The sequence below is a fragment of the Nothobranchius furzeri genome, chromosome 10 (genome assembly GCF_043380555.1).
Source record: "Nothobranchius furzeri strain GRZ-AD chromosome 10, NfurGRZ-RIMD1, whole genome shotgun sequence".
NCBI classification, from domain to species: Eukaryota; Metazoa; Chordata; class Actinopteri; order Cyprinodontiformes; family Nothobranchiidae; genus Nothobranchius; species Nothobranchius furzeri.
Window position 1 is genome coordinate 56,369,069 of NC_091750.1, and position 19,968 is coordinate 56,389,036.

Here is a 19,968-nt window from a genome sequence, read left to right on the forward strand (position 1 = left end):
CACCCTCACATCTGCTGAAGACGATGAGGAGGAATGACATGAAAGGAGGAGATAATACAGAGGTGAGGAACTGTCCTGAAGCTTCAGTAGGGAGTTTTTAACTGGCACACCCTGCCTTGGGGCTGCAAATTATTCAATATTTAAATAAGACTCCCTTCGGCCTGCCTTCTGTCAGATCTGACAATAGAAGAGTCAGACCTTTAGTGACATGCCCTACTATCCATCTGTTAAAACTGCAGCTATGTTGTTTTTGAGTGACAGCGGTGGATAACAGCAAGCAGCTCACCGTCGTCATTGTAATGTTCAACACTGAATTTTGTATTTGTTCTGTTTTTTTATTTTTTTGCTTGTAGAAACAGAAATATGTGTATTTTTATCCAGACGGGGTCAAAATTCAACTCTTCAGATCATGACACATACATGGAATTGTTAATTTGGTGAAATTTGGAAAATCCTCCCTAATTTTGTGTAAATAGTTATTGCACACCACCTGTAAATCCTATAAACTTCAGTTCACTTCTCAAATATCACTGTGTGTGTGTGTGTGTGTGTGTGTGTGTGTGTGTGTGTGTGTGTGTGTGTGTGTGTGTGTGTGTGTGTCCTATGATATATTTAACTGAAATTTTTATTGGAGCAAGCCCCAATTTACACAGGAAAATCATGAAGATTAACAAGGCTGCCCAAACTTTCGCATTCCACTGTATGTATCACTACTGAATGTAAAGGAGAGAGTGTAGAAGCGATCTGTTATAATATTGCAAAGGTCTGAATTGGGATCGGACCCCCAAAAAGGTTTCTTTTAAAAAACATTGTGTGTAACTGGTTCATTTAGGGTTTATTTTTATAAAGTTTAACAGTGTTGCCTTCAGATCTGAAGAGTGCTACGTCCGTGGGTCTGAAGTTAAAACACTTGGAAAACTTGGGTCTAGCAGGTTTACTTAATTCATCATAACCCTAACCCTTCAAATGCCACATATTAGATAAGATAGATGACAGACATTTTGCTTTATTTTCAAATAATTTTTGAGGTAAGCTTTGTTTTTCTGTAAGATATTTCTCATGCAACAAAGCATTAGTCTCTATTTCTTTTTTCAACCTCTTTTTGTGTCGGTGAATCCTTTTACAGTCGATCTATATAGAGTTGTTTGCGATGGAAATCAACAAGTATCCGTTTTTTTTGGTCATTGTTTTAAAATCTTCCATCTCCTCCTTCTCTTGTTGCATTTTCAATGGATATTTCACCTAAAATTGAAATGGTGTCTGTTGACATATTTCCCAGAGTTAGATAAGTGGGAAAAAAACAATTTTAACCAGGCCAGTCCCGGCTGTACTCCTTTAGCTTTAGCTTAGCATAAAACACAGTAAGTGAGTGGATCCGACTAGCATTGTGAGTAAAACAAAGTCCTTAAAATCACTCAGTAGTGATTCCAATTCTTCCTGGTGACTAAATAATGGGACTGACTGCAAGTGAAAATAATTAATAACATAATGAAATCACAGGCGCCATTTTAGACATGGGACTACTTTATGACAAAGCACAGCTAAGCCTTCGCTGAAAGGTGCAAGGGACGACTGGTTTAATTCAGAATTTTCCATCTACAAATGAAGAATAACTTTCTTTGAGTTTAACAAATAGTCTTCAAGTGATTAGTTGGACATTTTGCAGGTTTCCAAGTCAAACAGTGATTTTTCAATAATCCATACTCATCTTTACATTCATGGTCTTTCTCCTTTTGAAGTGAGAGGACCTCCTTAACTCCATTGCGTTTCATTCTGTTGTTTAATGGTTGTAATTCTATCTTTCAGGCTTTTCCCATCGATGCTTAAAACAGATTTGAAGACAGTTATTTTCCTGCTTGAGCTCCTTTACAGATTCATCCTGTTGTAATATTTTGTATTTCAGACAAGAATATTTCCTCATTTGATTTCTGGATTTTGTCTTCATTAACCAATTTCAGTTGTTTTAACTCTTTTTCATGTCTGCCGTTGCTCGGCAGCATGTTTCTCTTTCAATAATGTGGTCTCACATTCATAATTTTTGACTTTATATGATTAACTTCTTTAAAGGAAATATTAACTCCACCTACCAGACATTGTAAAGAAGAAAAATTCACATTTCACACTTTGGATCGATATTTATGATTGTTTTGATAACATATATTGGAAAACACCTAAATTAACATTGAGAGAATGAAGTTGTGTCTTTCGCAATTTGTGTCTCTAAACATCAATAAAGTAAACACATCTGCATAATGTGCAGTAATATTTTTAAACACTAGAAAAATCCTGAAGAAATTTTAACAGGGACCTGCCCGCTGGCACAAGATAGTGGCCACATGTTACAGAGGTCCAAAATCATGATATTGGGGTGGCGTTGGGGTGATCACCCCCAACTCATGATATACATCTGAGTCAAGCTTTTTTTTTCCCCGGAGAATGACTTACAAGGCATTCATTCCTACTAGAGACCAATGCAAACGTCTTAAAAATATGAGTGATGGACCTCTTTAGACGTCATCAGGTGATTTAAGCAATATTTTACTGAGAGCATAACCCTAACCCCAAAAAGCATTTACAGCATCACATATTTATAGTATCTTTGAATACTTTTTTGTCATTAGCTATTTCAACTTGAAATAAGTAAAGGAAAAAAATCCCCAGCTTTCAGAATTTATGATTTCATTTGTGTTCATTCATCCAAAGGAGGAAATAAATCTCTATACAAGACATGTTGCCATGGTAACTTAGAAATGAAATTAGCTAAATGACTAACCAACAACATGAATACCCAAACGAATAATCAACAACAACCACATCGACAAAAAATTACTAAGTTGTGGAGTGAGATGAAGTTACATAAATAAATAAATAAACTGAACAGTTTTCTTATGGAACAAAATCTTTCAAAATTTTCATGCAGCTTAGGTTAAAGACTAAGAAATGAAAGAGAAAAAAAACCTTTTATATTCAATCCTATTGGAGACACATCAGTTTGTACCACAGAGAAAATGATTGAGCTGTAGAGGAGTTACTTATACTTTCTGGCTTTTTGTTTGGTGTAGAAATAAAAATCAACCTTTGACAGATTCCCACCGACGTGTTCAAATAATGATCAAATGAAATACAAACTTACAGCCATTAAGGGAGCTGTATTCCAGACTGTCCTTGCTGCTGCACCGAGAGCTGCGCGTGCTCCTCCAGTGGTCGTTGTCGTAACAACCTGATTGAGCCTTCATCTCCTCCTTCAGGATCATCCGGCCAATTCCCTGTGTTGAGCAGTTGACATCCAATAAGACTGATAAGGATGTTAATTATAGATGGAATTGCTGTCAGGCAAAAAATTCGATGGCTCAGTCCTTTCAGCCTTTGTGTCTCCACACAAAATTGGCCCTTTCAGGACTTTGCTAAAATGTCAGCAAATTGTGACCGTTTAGGCAAGGGGTGATGTCACTTATCAGCGCAAAAAGGCATAAAAATAACATAAAACATTTTATCCTGTGGCTCAACTGCGTTCTTCCCCTTCTCCAGAACCACGGCTGCTTAACTCCCTGGCTTTTGGATCTCCTCTCACTCTGACATCCTCCCGTGTCTCCTGTTCACCCTCCAACGTTACACTGTAAGCCACCTCAGCTTTTATTATCATTCTGCTGGTACCTGTTACTCACCTCTGAGCTGCTCCAGTCCCTGCTCCCGAACAATCCTACTCGCCGGTCTACAGCCCCGGCCCTGCTCACCTCTCCAGCAACTACCTTCATTCTCCTCCCAGTAAGACGTCTCCAACTGTTCTATATTCCTCCTCGTTCCGCTCATAACCTCCTGCATTCTTCATTCCGGTGGACTAACCTCTGGATCCAGAACCCAGCCTATTACTGACCTGCCTTTTAGTTCCTGAAAATAAACATTTTTGTAATTGCACTGTCTCCTGACTTTCACATTTTTGTGGGTCAAATTTATTCTTAAAACCATGACACTTATTTCCATTTCCTTGCATTCCACTTCACCATGGACGTAATTTTCACTTTAGAAGTGTGTGTGTGTGTGTGTGTGTGTGTGTGTGGGGGGGGGGGGTCTTTACAGTATGCTCTAATGGGAAACAGGCTTCGACACAAACGGTTGTTTTCCGCTTGGTTCTAGTCGCTCAACCAGTGTCAATTTAATATAGCGTAATATTGTTTTTGGATGGTAAAAAGTGCAGGGGTCAAAACTTGACTTTGGAAAAAGTGGGGGGGACATGTCCCCCCTGTCCCCCCCAAAAATTACGTCCATGCACTTCACCATAAACGCTTTAAATTTCACAAATTGTTTGGCGACGTCCTTTTAGGCTGGCCCAGTGAAAAGGAGATGAACCTATTTTCCAGGTCTGGTAAAATACCCAAAAGTTCAGAAATCTCAGATGTGAAGTGTGACCTGTAGAGCTGATTTATACCACACACACACACACAAATGCTGCCTTAAAAATGAGCAAGCTTCTTGTGCAACTGTGATATTTAAGTGTACATAAGCAGCTGATTAAAAAGAATGAGGGAAGGAGAGGTCTGGAAGCATCGCTCTGGTGCCCAGGTTGGAAAGCATTTAATTAACTGTCTCATTAAATATTAATGCTCTGTTGAATTATAAAGGAGAAGCAGAAAAAACATCTTCCTTACCCTGTTTATGTTGTGATTCCATCCATCTTCTCCTCCTGATGAAAACCTTCTCATCCGGGAGACTAGAGAGAGGGAGGCAGGAGGAAATGAGGGATAAAACAGCAGAAATGGGATGGAGGACAAAGTGAACAGCTAAGCAGATTATTTTACCATTTATGCATTTATTATAAAATACACTTCAGCTGTGGAAACACTAGAAACACGCATTAGGTAAAAATATTGTCCTAAAAACAAAGATGATAAAACTTAAGAAACCTTTTGGAGAGCCACTATAGGGAAAGTAGTTGGAGTCGGCGTGATAAAGGTTGTTGCAGTTAGAGGTGGAGAGGCGACTGGAATTGATCAGGTTCTCATTGATTTTGGTCCTGTTGGCTGTCGGAGAGGCAGACAAGTCTGAGGAAAAGACAGAAAGAGGGTGGAAATCTGTAACGTTAAAATAATGCACTTTCATTATAGACATATTTTAATTTAACCTCTTAAGTTTATATTTGCACATGAAGCCACAAATTTTGCTGAACAACCATCATCCATTTAAAAAATGACAAAACTAAACATCTACTTAAAGAGACAAAAAGCTCCAGTTGTAAAGCTGCAGCCAGCTTAAATAATCACACGCATCACGATCCTAACATGCAGCATTATTTAGCTGATCATGGGATATTCATTTTTTTGCCATGATACAAAAACCGCTCTGTTACATGATTCATGCTCTAAATTTAAATTCATTCACACAGCTTGGATCACAGATTGCCCGAATGAGAAGAAAGGTTTGTCAGCATTTTGCGGAGCAGAGTAAATCATGCACAGATCTTTTCTGAGGAACTGTAGCGCTGCACGATCTGATGTGTGTGCACTGATGGATCACCAACACACTCCGTGTTTGGCACGGCTTCCCTTGAATTTGATTCAGTCTTCATAGATTCAGCTAAATCTATGATCATAAGTTTAAAGTGGCAAAAACTGTCAAACTTCACCTCAAGTCCCTTCAGTTTAGTTCAGTAATGATTGATAAAAGTATCTGTCATCATTAGGAATGAATTGAGCTTCACAAACTGTTGTCTGCCAATTCTGAAACAAGACTTTACATCATATTGTTGAATTTCTCCCTCAAAAGACACTTTCCAAAGCGTTCTAAACTAAACGTGACTGTCAGTATGGAAAAAAGCACTCATCCTAAATGTATCGTGACACTTTTGCCTCAACTGACCTTTCAGCAGCCTCATATCTTACCCAAACACTATTATTTGATTGTCAAGACCAAATGTTTCATTTAATAATGTGAAAACAGTAAAATTTTCATCAGTATAAAAAGGACAAAAGTCAGCGTTCCTAGTTTTCTTTTACAAACCAGAACAAAAAAACCAATACAGAGTATTTTGTTTCTTTATTATTCAATCAAAAAAGCAAAAACAAAATTTAATGAATGATAAACACCCAGAAATTGTTTCATGTTTTAGTAATTGTCTTCTGTCCCCCATAGCATCTTGGGCTGAGCACTCAGTGACTGTAACTCAGTGACTCAGTGCATTTGTAGTCCTTTCACACAAAACCTAAAATAACGTTTCCCCCGTTTGAAACGAAGCGCTGTCTTGGCATCAAAATGAATCTTTAAAATTCACAGACATCATATGTGAAACCCATGTCACATAACAAATGGGATTAGAAAACTGCGTTTTTTGCCCCATTGACTTGCATTCATTTTTTCTTTCTTCCACGGACCCGTGATGCGGAAGTAGATGGGCGTGACTTAGGCTCTCTAAAGGACTTGGATTACTTACTTGACACCAGCCAGTGAAGATATGTCTTTCATCACCTGTAACATGGCCCCGCCCACAAAACTATTATATATTTTTTTCTATCGAACAAAAAACATTTTTTTTCACAACAAAAAAATGTCAACAAAATTTGTAGTTCTGATTCCAATTTAAAAAATATATGTTTTTACTTTTGCAAAACAAAACTGCATTACTCAAACCAAAAGTATAAATGATTGGATTTGATTTGTCATTATGCCTTTCAATAAAGAAAGAAAGAAAGAAAGAAAGAAAGAAAGAAAGAAAGAAAGAAAGAAAGAAAGAAAGAAAGAAAGAAATTGTTTTTTATTTGCAGTTTTTCTTGGTTTGAAGTGGATTTAAAAATGATACGAAACAAAAAGGGTAGGAGGGATCGGGAGATCGACAGGCGGATTGGTTCGGCGTCTGCAGTGATGCGGACGCTGAGCCGATCTGTCGTGGGGAAGAGGGAGCTGAGCCAGAAAGCCAGGCTCTCGATTTACCGGTCGATCTACGTCCCAATCCTCACCTATGGTCATGAGCTTTGGGTAATGACCGAAAGAACGAGATCGCGGATACAAGCGGCCGAAATGAGTTTCCTCCGTAGGGTGGCCGGGCTCAGCCTTAGAGATAGGGTGAGGAGCTCGGACATTCGGGAGGGACTCGGAGTAGAACCGCTGCTCCTCCGGATCGAAAGGAGCCAGTTGAGGTGGTTTGGGCATCTGGTCAGGATGCCTCCTGGACGCCTCCCCGGGGAGGTGTTTCGGGCATGTCCTGCCGGCAGAAGGCCCCCGGGTCGACCCAGGACACGTTGGAGAGGTTACATCTCCAATCTGGTCCGGGAACGCCTTGGGGTCCTGCCGGAGGAGCTGGTGGACAAGGCCGGGGAGAGGACGGCCTGGAGCTCCCTAGTTGGGATGCTGCCCCCGCGACCCGGACCCGGATAAGCGGAGGAAGACGAGACGAGACGAGAGACGAAACAAAAACTGTAAAAAACCTGTTTATTTGCAAACTCACATAATGAATTGTGACAAAGAAAAAGTGGAATATGAGAAATAGTAGATTAATCTTCAAGCCAATAACAATGACACAGAAATATGTTTATGTTTATTTATTTGGCAGACACTTTTATCCAAAGCGACTTACAATTTATAACCTATAGGGCACGTTGTGATGAATTTGATGCTTCAGTTTATAAATCATCCAGTGGCAATCTATGTATTAAGCTGTGGAAAATGTCACCAAGTCCATTTTATGCAGGTTCTCAGAAAAGGGATTTTTATGATTACTTCCCTTTTCAGGGTATTTGGAGTGTCTGCCTAAATACCGGAAGCACAAAAGTTCAAACGACAAGAAAGATTTAAATATTAAGCTCAGTTGTTATAATATATTCATGAATCAACTGCACTGAAAAAAATACTCTTTAGATTTACTTGATTTTATTGTGTTCATCGCTTCCACATGATTCAAATAAGTTTAACCGATAGAACATGTCTCTTACCTTCTACTAATAAACTCTCTTCCAATCAAAGTATTTTCTTTACGTGAAACTGCTTAAAAAATCATGTTGCCTCAGCATAATTTCTTTTTTTTAATTAATGTCAAAATAATTTTCTTAGGTTTAGTGTACAATATTTAACTGTAATACCAACTTAATTTTTTATGTTAGAATTACTCTAAAATATTGTATAAACCTAATGCAAAGTAAGTTTGTCTATCCTACTTTATTCTTTCAAGATGCCTGTTTCCAAATGTAATGTATTCATCTGTCCCATGTCTGTGCAAATTAGAAAATGAAAAGTATGAACTGCATTGACAAAAAGCCAGAGAACTGAAAAGTTGTATTAAAACTCAGTTTATTAACCTTTTGAGGGCAGAAAATGACAAAGCAATAAACTTCCATTATCACTGACTCTTAACAAAAGAGATATTTATTTTTGCATTGACTTGAGGGAAAAAAAAGAACCCGTGGAATTAAGTCTTCACAGCAATAGAAAAGGAAAAACAAAACTGCAGATCAGTCACCTTAATTAAAACATCTCTGCCCTAAATATTGTATTTTGCATCCATGGGTTTAAATTTTGTTTCAACTGAACCTTTCCAGCATAACTGAAAACTTGCTGCTCTGAATAAGCTTCCCCTATCTAAAACATTTCATGAGAAAACAAGGCTTTCACATTAACAAACAATGATGAGTGCAAAGCTGCTAAAATATCCAGATACTGAAAACCTTCTGCTCTGAATGAGATTCCCACAAATAAAACATTTTATGATAAAATAGAACTTTCATACTAATTAGAATAAAATTGATGAGTGCAAAGCTGCTTAAATATTCAAATACTCGAACTATTCAAGGACCCGCCTGTAATGATTATAAACTAGTCAATAGTACTCAACAATTAATAATGAAACACTACCAACTTCCAATGGAGTCATGACAAAACAATAGGCCAAAATGGGTCAATACAAATGGCAACATAAATTGTGGTCATTAAATCATTCACTGAAATAGCTGGTTTTTGAGAGCAAGTGTTTTGTTGGATGTTTTACTGTCATCCAGTTCCATGTAAACCTTCCGGTCTACCTCAAAGGTGTAACGGTGGACAACCGGATAGTTGAGGTTTAGTGCATACATGAGTCCAAATAGCACAGCAACTGCTAACGCTACATTTTCCAAATCCTGCAACACTCTGATTCCTTCAAGGATAATCCCAATGTCCTCTGGTTCCACAGAAGTAGATCTTTTGATGACATATATTCCAATGGTGGTGTCTTGAATGACCTCTTTGATGGCATTTTCATCCATGTCCTGTAGAAAGACAAAATTTATGAATTAATATAAAAATACAAAGCTCGTTATGAAGGCCCTTTACAGAAAAACACACATGGATGTACTAGACATTATCACAGATTATCGCAGATTATCACTCACACCGACTCTGTTGTAACTACACATACTTATTTGATATATTTAAACATTATGAAATGCACAATCCCACTGAATAAATCCACATATATTGCTCATTGTAAAGCACCTATTGCTGGGTCCAGCAGAATACAGGAATTAAACTCTCAGATGTATTATTCACTGCCTTTCTAGCAGATGTGAGAATGTTCTCAACCACAGGTGGAGGATGAATACTAGAGTCTTGGAAGATCCCTCCCCACGGGTATGTTTGTGTGCGAGATAAATATCAGCTTCTCACAAGATATCGGTCAGTTTTTGTGAGCACCACCTCACCCCTACCACATGGACCTCAAGAGATAAATCATCAACCCTGCTCAATGGTCAACTTTCCTCGCAGGGTCACCCATTAGGACAGTGGGAGGGTTAAAGGCTTTTAAAAGTTTATTATATATGTATATAAAGTTAAAGTCCCATCCGTTGTCACACACTGATGTGTGTGCGAAATCTGTTCTCCGCATTTGAAAAAAAAGAAAAACATCTCAAAGCTAACGATGCAGCACAAAGCTTCCAAATGCATTTGAAATAGCTAGCTATCTGTGAGACGAGGACGCCGAGCCGATCTGGCAGCCTGAGCAGATCTGGTACCGACACCGGCTGTCTGAGCACGTGACGTCACGCTGCAATGGTTCTACACCCTACAGTGCAGTCCTGCGCTGCATGTTAATAATTCTGAGAACTAAATGCACCAAACATGGCATCCATTTAATAGTGCTCTTTCTGTGGTTTAATTAGCTTGCTGGCCAACAAAATCGCTACACACACGGACATATTAAAAAAAAAGGTTACTTTCCGCCAAACATGAACACCGAACGTTCGACAGTCCACACAGTTATCAACTTAACAGCAAGCGTAGTGCTCTGAATAAATAACTCGACAAAAATGATCTAGAAACGGCTCATGCTTAATCTTAAAGTACTTTTACTTACTTTCTCACTCAGTATCCATGTGCTTACTCAGGCTCCACATTAGCTCCATGCGAGGGAAAGAGCCGCAGGCTTCTGCTGCAGGTGGTTACACCCGTCTCCTCCTCCAGTCTTGTTGGGTGATCACAATTGGCTGAAAAAGCTTTGAATTGTCCAGTAATATTTTATTGTGCTTTTTTTTAACAGTCTGTCACTTCCGGTTTTAGCTGAACATGATTATATTGATTTAAATTAGGCAATGTAATCACTTTTAGTCAATGCAAGAAAATTTTGTACATTTAACATTGTGGAAAAATAACTCAAGACTACTTGAATAGATCATGTATACAGAAGAAACATGTATAACTTGTGTAACGCCTACAAAATATGATTTAGTATATTCAAAGACCTGCCAGGAAATAGACCAACCTTGTCTCTTATAGATGGGGGGTTTTCTGTAGATGTTGGTTTCCTCAGAAGCTGAGAACAGAAACAAGGCTAGTTTTAACGGCATGCAGAAAAATCCATTTTCCGTGGAGAGGAGGAGGAAAGTAATCTGGATCGTGTCATTCATTCTGTCCCACCAAATTAGTTGAATAAATTAACAGTTTTCTGAACCGTAAAACTGACACCAAGAGTAATAAACGGGTGTAGTGGAGGCGGTGCCGTGCATCCTCACAACCTGACTGACATGCAGGAAGGCTGATTAATTCAGCTTCAGAGGCTTCAAACAAAGCAGCCTAAAGCCTAGTTTATGCTTCTGCACCACCTCCACGAGAGAGACGCACGCATTGTTGGAGACTTTTGCAATCGGACTTCTCCGTCTCATAATGAGTGTTGCAAAGCAATTCCTCGCCAGGACAACAGAGGGTGTAGCGCAGTTCTGGGGTATCCTGTCATGTATCCGGTCTAAGCTAGTGTATTTATATTGTGTTTTAATGTATTTCAGAAACTTTTTAACACGGACACATTTGTCCCTTATTCTCCTCCACCTCTTCATGTGTTTGCCACCTCTAAGGATTTCAATGCTTGCTGCATATCTTTTTACTCATCCCGTCACGGGTGAACACTGGGAGGTATCCTTCAAGCTGCTCTGTGTCTGCCACTAGATATCTCCAGCTCTCTTTATGCTTTTGATGGCGAAAGCGGCGTCCTGACCAATCACAAGCTTGCCTTCTCCGTCTTGTTCGATGGATGTTTATGAAAGAGAGCTCGACTCCGTCCAGCCCTTGCGAGCCTGCTAGAGAGCCTTCGCAAGGACGGATAAAGGTGTTGCTACTTTCCTCTGGTGAAGGAGGTAGAGAGAAATCCTCTAGACTAGGAAACATGCTGCAGTTTCTCTGTCCATGCAGGGTATGTGTGTGAGTGTGTGTGTTGACTCGATTCTCAGCTGGGAAATCTCAGTGGGGTGTGTGAGTGTGTGTGGTCAGCCAGGCAATGCTTCCTTTTGGAGCATTTTTCAAAGAGGAAGTATGGGTGGAGTAAGACACTGATAGGGGGGTGACTTGTTCTTTAAAAATTGATGAAAATGGGATTTTTTCTTTATTTCTTGTTGGAAAAAGAAATAAATGATTCACGATCACAAACTGAGAGACGGACTGATGGAAAACAAAGTGGATGATGGGGAATTAAATGCTGTAGGAACTTAAAATATGTGTTCTACTCCGGGAACCAAGCTAGTTTTCTGTGTTCCCTGCTCTACCACACCTGAATGGAGTTATTTAATCCCCTCCTTAACTCTGCATAGGTCTGTTAACTACTCATTCATTTCAATCAGGTGTGTAGGAGCAAAGAAACAGCTAATGTGTGCAGATGGTAGCCCTCGAGGACTGGAGTTGGTGACCCTTGCCCTACACGTTACTTGTGGCCTCATAAATCCAGTGTTTGTCAGGTTTAGCAAATTTATCTTATTTGAATAAATCAAAAGAAACATTAACACTAACACAACTAATGGGTAGCAACAATATCTTCATATACAAAACCTTGATCATGAAAGTCTGCAGCTACAACACACATGCTGGAGTTGTTGATACTGGATATCTGGCGTGTCATTCAGACCGATGAACGGGGTCGTTTTGGGTTAGTAAACAGATCAGGCTTTGGGAATTATCAGCCTACCTGGAACATGGAAGTGCTTGGGGACCTGGAAGGTGGAGGTGGTGGGTGTGGTACACCCGGGCTCTGGCCGACTGTAATAAGGTGAACTCCGGCCACTCTCAGTGCCTGAATCAGCCCAGGCAAGCACAGTGAGAGAAACCAAAACACGACCAGACCCAAACATAAAGACACACAGGCTAATGACATCACTGACTGACAATCGGAGGAGAAACCCTGAATGTCTCCACGCATGAATCCGTCACTCAGTTTGCGTGTTCCCCGTTAGAGACCTTATTTGAAGGTGTGTGTGTGTGTGTGTGTGTGTGTGTGTGTGTGTGTGTGTGTGTGTGTGTGTGTGTGTTAACTTGAGTGGGCTCCTTACCAGGGAGATAATAATGCAGCGGGGATCCTCCAAGGTGACTCTGTGTAGGAGAGTCGGTGAATGCGGAGCTGGAGGAGTACCTTTTTCTCAGTTCAACGCCGTATAAGAGATCCTGAGAGGAAAAACTGATTTAATCTTTAAGTTAAAGCTGCACATTCATAATCCCATCCAAGTAAATACAAGAGTACAACCTTCTTACAGTTAAGGAAACCTAAACTGACCACAGACTAGGTCCAAATGTGCACCGTACTTTTTAAAGCAGAACTACTCATTCTTTGCTGTCATTTACCAGTTTTTGCAATGTCCCATCTTCAGTTCTGATAGATGACTAACGCTTGCAGAAACAACTTTGCTTACAGACACCTATCAGTGTTTTGTGCAGACATACCACACGAGTAGCAGGACTTTAGATCTGCAGCACAAATGGTCAACTGAACCCTTTCATGCATAATGGTCAGTACAGTGGAGAGCTGCTAAAAATAGTTTTATTTGTTTATTTTTGCTATTGAGCACAGCTCTTGAAGACTTTATTGCATTTGAGCCCCCCATTTGACTCTAGTAAGTCAAGCCAACATATTTCATATTCAGAATGCAAACTGTCCACTGAGGTGGACATGTAATAAATCATTTATTATTAAATGTCAAAAAGAACATTTGTTGAAATTTGTTTCATTCATACCTAAAAGTGAATGATTTTTTTTTCAAATAGATCATCGTTGAAGATTTCATAATTCGTGCATGAAAGGGTTAAACACTGAAGCTAATATTTCTGCAGTTTCCCATGAACAGCTCTCCCTGTGTTAACAATAGTCAACAGGTGTGCACATTTCCAGTCATAATCCACCATATTCAGAAACATGTGGCAGCAAAATCCAGATGCTTGTCAAGAATCTTCTCTTTCTCCGCTCCAGTGTTCCACCTCCTTCATGACAAAAGTTACCCACTCCACTTTCTGCTTGATCTGCTTCACTGCCTTATTAGAGGAGCCCTTTAACACCATCAATAGCCTGGCCTTATCTTCCATTCAAGCACAATTAATAGATTTTAAGGAGATATTGAGTGAATCTCAGCAGCAAATACTTTAGTGGATTAAAAGAGACCAAACGATTGTTTCACATGGTCTTTGAATACACATAACATCAGAGTTAACAATCTGTTCTATTTTGAATATTTAGAATAAGAAAGATGGGTGATGGGTGGAGTACTTACATGAGTATATGGTGATAATGAGCCCGATGACTGAAGGAGAAAAAGAGCAGAAAATATTTTATTATAAACTAGATTTGTGGTCAGTTTTCATTCTGCTACCTTTTGCATGTGAGCGAGTGTTTGTAAGTGTGTGTGTGTGTACCTGTCCACTGTTGAATCTCTCCAGAGAGTTATTCGAGTGCAGTGTGTGTGCTTGGTCAGCCTGATAAGGGATGATGTCTGGCTGCTGGGTTTCATATATGGTTTTGACCCTGGGTAGATTTGCCAGTTGCTTATAGTCTAAAACATCACTGTGAGCCTTTGACTGTAGGAGAAACACACACGCACGCACGCACGCACACACACACACACACACACACACGGATATGAAACAGGAACTCACTCATATGTAAAAAACTGGATGGCCAAGTCACTCCTAAACACACTCAAAATGATCAAAAGTGTATCTAATGGTGTTTCTACCTTGTAGAACAAATAGAAGGTTGGAAAAACACAAGTTCAGTGATGCCAACCAAGTGATTTTCAGTTGGCAACACCTTTTACAGACTTTACTTTTATCTACATTAAAGTGTTTTTACCCTTTAAGTTATTCCTTTAAAATAAGGTTTCAGAGACTCTATAGGTAGAAACTTGATCTACTTAACATTGGACAGCACTCCGTAGCCTTTTGCTGACCAGAAACCAAACTTAACAGTATTGTGGGATGGTCGATGCACTAAGGAGTGCTCTCTACCTGCATTACGGATGTTAGCTGTTTTCTCTGCCGATGGCTAGTACAAAGGCTACCAGTTAGCCGTTTCAGTTTGCCGACCGTCAATAAAAACAGCACAAGAAAAATAAGTTTGATTTGTTGTTGGAATCAAGTAAGAACGTAATGTCTTTGGAGACGAGGCAAACAGCTAAAATCACTGTGAACATCCGTGCGGCCTACACTCATTTTAGGGAGCTAAAGGAGGCTATGAAATTGACTGATGGTGACCTGGCTTTGTTGCTACTGAACTTGTAAGTAATAATGCATTCTGTCCAACATTGTGGATCTTTTCAGTTTGTGGCTTATTTAGTATCAGTTGACTAGTGTTAGCATTAGCTCATTGTTAGCACTAGCTACAGCAGGCTGCATTAGCGTTGTTTGCGATAGTTGTAATTCTAAATTAAAAGTAAAGCCATAATGTTTCTCCATGGTCACACTGAGAATTACTCACACAGATGAGTCGATGGGGGGATCCAAGGAGGGGAGAAGACACTGGAGAAAGGATGGAGGCCGTCTCAGAGGTACGTCTCAGCTGAGAGTCAAACATGATGATGTTTTATTGAACAAAATCAGAATACAAAGTAGTGATGGTTAATATCAGCTTTTTTACTGATAAGTGATAGTCTATAATTAATGATATGGTTCAAAAACCTTACCAATATACGCAAGTTTCCCATTCATAAAACAAATATAAACAAATTAAAACTAAATTATTTTAGATAACTAAAATCACATAAATGACTTATGATGCATACTTAAACATTTTTTAAGTTAGGCTATTTATGCCAAACAACCAAAAATATCTCAAAAACTTTACCTCAGATCTGTCATATTTTGACATTTTGAGTGAAAGGAATAACAGCTGAATAGTTTGGTTTATAATATGTGCATGGTATGTAAACATTGTGGTATGTAAAGTATTACAAACCGATACCTATTATTTCCGATATTACATCCCTAATGATCACTGACGTTTGAAAAGTTGGACGGTGTCTCTGTGTCAACTGAGTCATAAGTATTTGTGATATTTGAACAGTGATGCAACTTTTCCACTGCCTCTACTTTGAAAAGTTGATGTTTTATCTCTACAAATAACCTTAAGTTACACCTGGAGGAGCTCTTCCATGTTGTGGAATGCTAACAGTTAGCTTCTACACCAACATGTGCTCTACTCTCTCCTGGCTGCAAAAATCTAGGCAGCCAAGATCCATGAATGTTATTATCTGATTTAACATATATCTGTGTTTTTTTTCTGACCCAAGCGTTTTCCCGTCTAATGCAATTATTTTCACATTCAGCCTGCACGTTAAACCTCATGGCTGGTTTGAAGCCTTCACTCAAGATACTTTTTAATTCAATATTCCCTTTAGGTTTTAAGAGTACTAAACTTTCAGCAGTAGCTCAGAAGGTTGAGCGGGTTGTCCAGCAATTGGAAGGTTGCAGGTTCAATCCCAGTTCCCGCCAGAGAATGCTGCTGTTGTGTCCTTGGGCAAGACACTTAACCCGTCTTGCCAGCAGGCGATGGTCTGAGGAACCGGCGGCGCCAGTGCTTGGCAGCCTCGCCTTCATCACTGCACCCCAGGGCAGCTGTGGCTATATTGTGGCTCATCAGCGTGTGAATGTGTGTGTGAATAGGTCAATGAATGGTTGTGTTGTAAAGTGCCTTGGGGGGTTGTAGAACCCTAAAAAGCGCTATATAAAAGACCATTTAGCTGTTCTGTATTTGTATTCAGACTCATTTGAGTCAACTATTGAGTTAGGAACAATTAAATCACAGCAACCCTTAAGACATTTGTTAGAGGTGAATCATCACGTGTCTGAGGGGTTGATGATAAATTAGTTTGAACATAATAATAATAATAATAATAATAATAATAATAATAATAATAACACATCAAACTTATGTAGAGCTTTTTAGGACACTCAAAGACGCTTTCATGCACTCTCACATTCACACACTGCGAGTGATGGTAAGCTACTGCGTAGCCACAGCCGCCCTGGGGCAGTCTGACAGAGGCGAGGCTGCCATTTGGCGCCATGGGTCCCTCTGATCACCACCAACACAGGCAAGTTGGGTGAAGTGCCTTGCCCAAGGACACAACAACAGAATACCCCTGACAGGAGCTGGAATCGAGCCCATGACCCTCCAATCATGAGGCAACCCGTTCTACCTCCTGAGCTACTGCTGCCCCTACATAAACATAAACTGAAATAAAGGAAGAAGCACAATAATAATAACAGAGAGCAGGGCACTCACCCTCAGTTTTCTCTCCAGTCGAGCTGCTTCTTTACACATGGGGTGCCAAATGTCTGAACCTAAACACACATGCATGTAAACACAAAACACACACACACACACACACACACACACACACACACACACACACGCACGCACGAACGCACACACACACACACACACACACAGAGAGTTTTGTTTATTGTGTGTCGGCAGCAGCCGTACAGTTTTATGAGATCCCATGAAGAGGAGATCAGCCTCTCAAGTGCATCAACATCAGTCAGCAAACACACACTGAAGGCAGGGTGTGTGTGGCTTAGGAGGCAGCTAGTCTGCTCTGAGAAATGAGGGTGCAGCTCCACCAGTCTCCTTAGACAGATAAACACTGAGGGCAATTTTTAGCTCTATGTGGCGTTCAAACCAAAATAAATCATTAGACAGATGTCTGTGAGTAAAAAAATAACTTTGTTCACTGCCTGACCTATTCTTAATAACACTGAATCTTGACCGACTTCAACATCAGACATCCTGATGTGGTTTGTGTTTTGGAGTAGAGATCGACCGATTTTGGTTGTTCCATTGCTGATTTCGACGCTGTGTAGGAGACATGATCAGACGTTTTCCACTCGCTTGCAAAAATGTCACTAACATCAGTTGGTGCACAGAATTTCTGTAGCTGAATCAGTTTTTTAATTCTGAATTTATCCACCTGTTAAATCTTAATTTTGTGCACTGTTCAGTGTGAGTCAGTCATCTAAATAAAGTTTATCAAGCAAGTAATTAAAATGACCAAGTATTCAATATTCAAAACTGTTAAATAAAACGATATTTTTGTAATTTTAGAGAATTTTAGAGAATTTATTATGCAGATGTAATTGAGGAATGTAACTATTCATTTAACTTAAGTATTGAAACAGCACTAGCCTGACTTTAAATCAGCTTTACTACGGAAGCATGTCAACTGATATATCAGTCTACCACTAGTTTGGAGCATTGTGGATATGCTAATGTACTCAAAGCAGTCATTGGCATGCAGCAATCATCTTTTTGCAGCTCTCTAAAATATGCATCACAAAAATGAGTAACAGAAACGTTCCAATCAAAACGAGAAACTAAGATGATCTTTTACACCCTGGGCTAATAACAGCCAGTCTGGCTAATCAGCCAAGAACCGATGAGGAGAAGTTGGCTTTGTCCTTCACCTCAGAACAGGCCTGTCTCTTCATTAAAGGCTAAGGATCAACAGGAGAGATGAGGCTGTCTGTGACCGAAACAAACAAACTTCACAAGACTTTTTTACTATATATATGCTCCCAATTGGTTAAATCATTAGACAGCTTGGGATAAACTTCCACTGTTATGCTGACGATACTCAGTTATATCTATCCATTAACCCTGATGAACCTTATCGGTTAGTTAGATTACAGGCTTGGCTTGAAGACATAAAAATTGGATGACTCAAAACGTTTTGCTTTTAAATCAAGACAAGACTGAAGTTCTCATCTTTGGGCCTGAAATTCAGAAAAGGAAATTGCTTAGTCAATCACCTGACCTGAATGTCATTAAATTCGTCTCTGAGAACAAAATAAGGAACGTTGGTGTTATCTTTGACCAGGATATGTCCTTCAAATCCCATGTTAAACAGGTTTGTAGGATTTCCTTTTTCCACCTTCGGAATATTGCTAAGATTAGAAGCATCCTATCCAGGAGTGATGCTGAAAAACTAGTTCATGCATTTATTACATCAAGACTGGATTACTGTAATTCATTACTCTCAGGAAGTCCACAGAATGTGGTTAAAAGTCTTCAACTTGTCCAAAATGCTGCAGCTAGAGTTCTGATGAGAATTAAAAAGAGAGATCATATCTCTCCTGTCTTAGCTTCCCTACATTGGCTACCTGTTCAATTCAGAATAGATTTTAAGATCCTCCTTCTCACATATAAAGCTCTTAATAATCAAGCTCCATCATACATCAGTGATCTGATTGTTCCATATGTTCCTAACTGAGCACTTCACTCTCAGACTGCAGGTCTACTGGTGGTTCCCAGAATATCTAAAAATAGGATGGGAGGCAGATCTTTCAGTTATCAGGCTCCTCTCCTGTGGAACCAGCTCCCAGCTTTAGTCCGTGAGGCAGACACCTTGTCTACTTTTAAGACTAGGCTTAAAACTTTTTTATTTAATAGGGCCTATGGTTAAAATCTGATGTTAGCCTAGATCTGGACAAGTGGGGAGTAGAGGGAGGTGGAGTGTACAGTCGGTAAAGATGGCTCTCCCTTGCCCTGCCTCCAACATGCCTCCATCTAAAAGGCTAGGTTATCCAGAGTTATCTCTGTAGTTATGCTGCTATAGGCTTAGACTGCTGGAGGATACACTGACCACTTTTCACATTCTACTACTTTCTTCTACAATCTGCTCTTTAACTGTATTATTTTCTGCAATTTCAGCTGTTAACTTTTTTTTTGTCTAAGTGTTTTTCTCCCCAGAAGAAGCTACAATAATGTTCTGCTGAGCTGTGGTACCCTCATGGGGGGTGGGGGGTGGGGGGGGGGGGGGGGGGCATAGTTTTGAACACTGTTGCTAACCACTTAAACATTCTCCCTCTCCTGATAATAACACTTTGCTTTCTTTGACATTGAATGTGTGAGAGTAGTTTATCATTTTAATTATAGATTCACTAGGATAAATACAACAAAGTTTATCTCTCACCAAATAGAATATTTACTAAGAAATCCCAATGTAACTATAGAAATATTACTTGGTGTGTGTGTGTGTGTGTGTGTGTGTGTGTGTGTGTGTGTGTGTGTGTGTGTGTGTGTGTGTGTGTGTGTGTGTGTGTGTGTGTGTGTGTGTGTGTGTGCTCTGTCTTCTCGATCCCCAGTGAGTCGTGGAGGATGGCTGCTTATACTGAGCCAGGATCCTCTGGAGGTTTCTTCCTGTTAAAAGGGAGTTTTTCTCTCCACTGTCTCTGCATGCTTGTTTAGTATGATGATTGCTGTAAAGT

The 19,968-nt window shown here is 39.7% G+C and overlaps 1 protein-coding gene across 5 annotated transcripts in view; it reads right to left on the reverse strand.

Moving 5' to 3' along the window:
• LOC107386751 (actin binding LIM protein family, member 3) overlaps positions 1-19,968 on the reverse strand; it is a 64,296-nt gene that overhangs the window by 12,559 nt on the left and 31,769 nt on the right. For 3 of the 5 annotated variants that reach the window (XM_054731092.2, XM_070555820.1, XM_054731091.2), the window contains 10 exons: positions 16,985-17,043; positions 15,179-15,259; positions 14,119-14,280; positions 13,977-14,006; positions 12,768-12,879; positions 12,407-12,511; positions 10,718-10,768; positions 4,902-5,039; positions 4,647-4,708; positions 3,134-3,266 (listed from right to left, as the gene is read on the reverse strand). In XM_054731092.2, the coding sequence (XP_054587067.2) occupies positions 3,134-3,266; positions 4,647-4,708; positions 4,902-5,039; positions 10,718-10,768; positions 12,407-12,511; positions 12,768-12,879; positions 13,977-14,006; positions 14,119-14,280; positions 15,179-15,259; positions 16,985-17,043 (933 nt within the window). The remainder of the gene's footprint in view (positions 1-3,133; positions 3,267-4,646; positions 4,709-4,901; positions 5,040-10,717; positions 10,769-12,406; positions 12,512-12,767; positions 12,880-13,976; positions 14,007-14,118; positions 14,281-15,178; positions 15,260-16,984; positions 17,044-19,968) is intronic. The other 2 variants (XM_054731094.2, XM_054731095.2) reach the window with 2 other exon arrangements.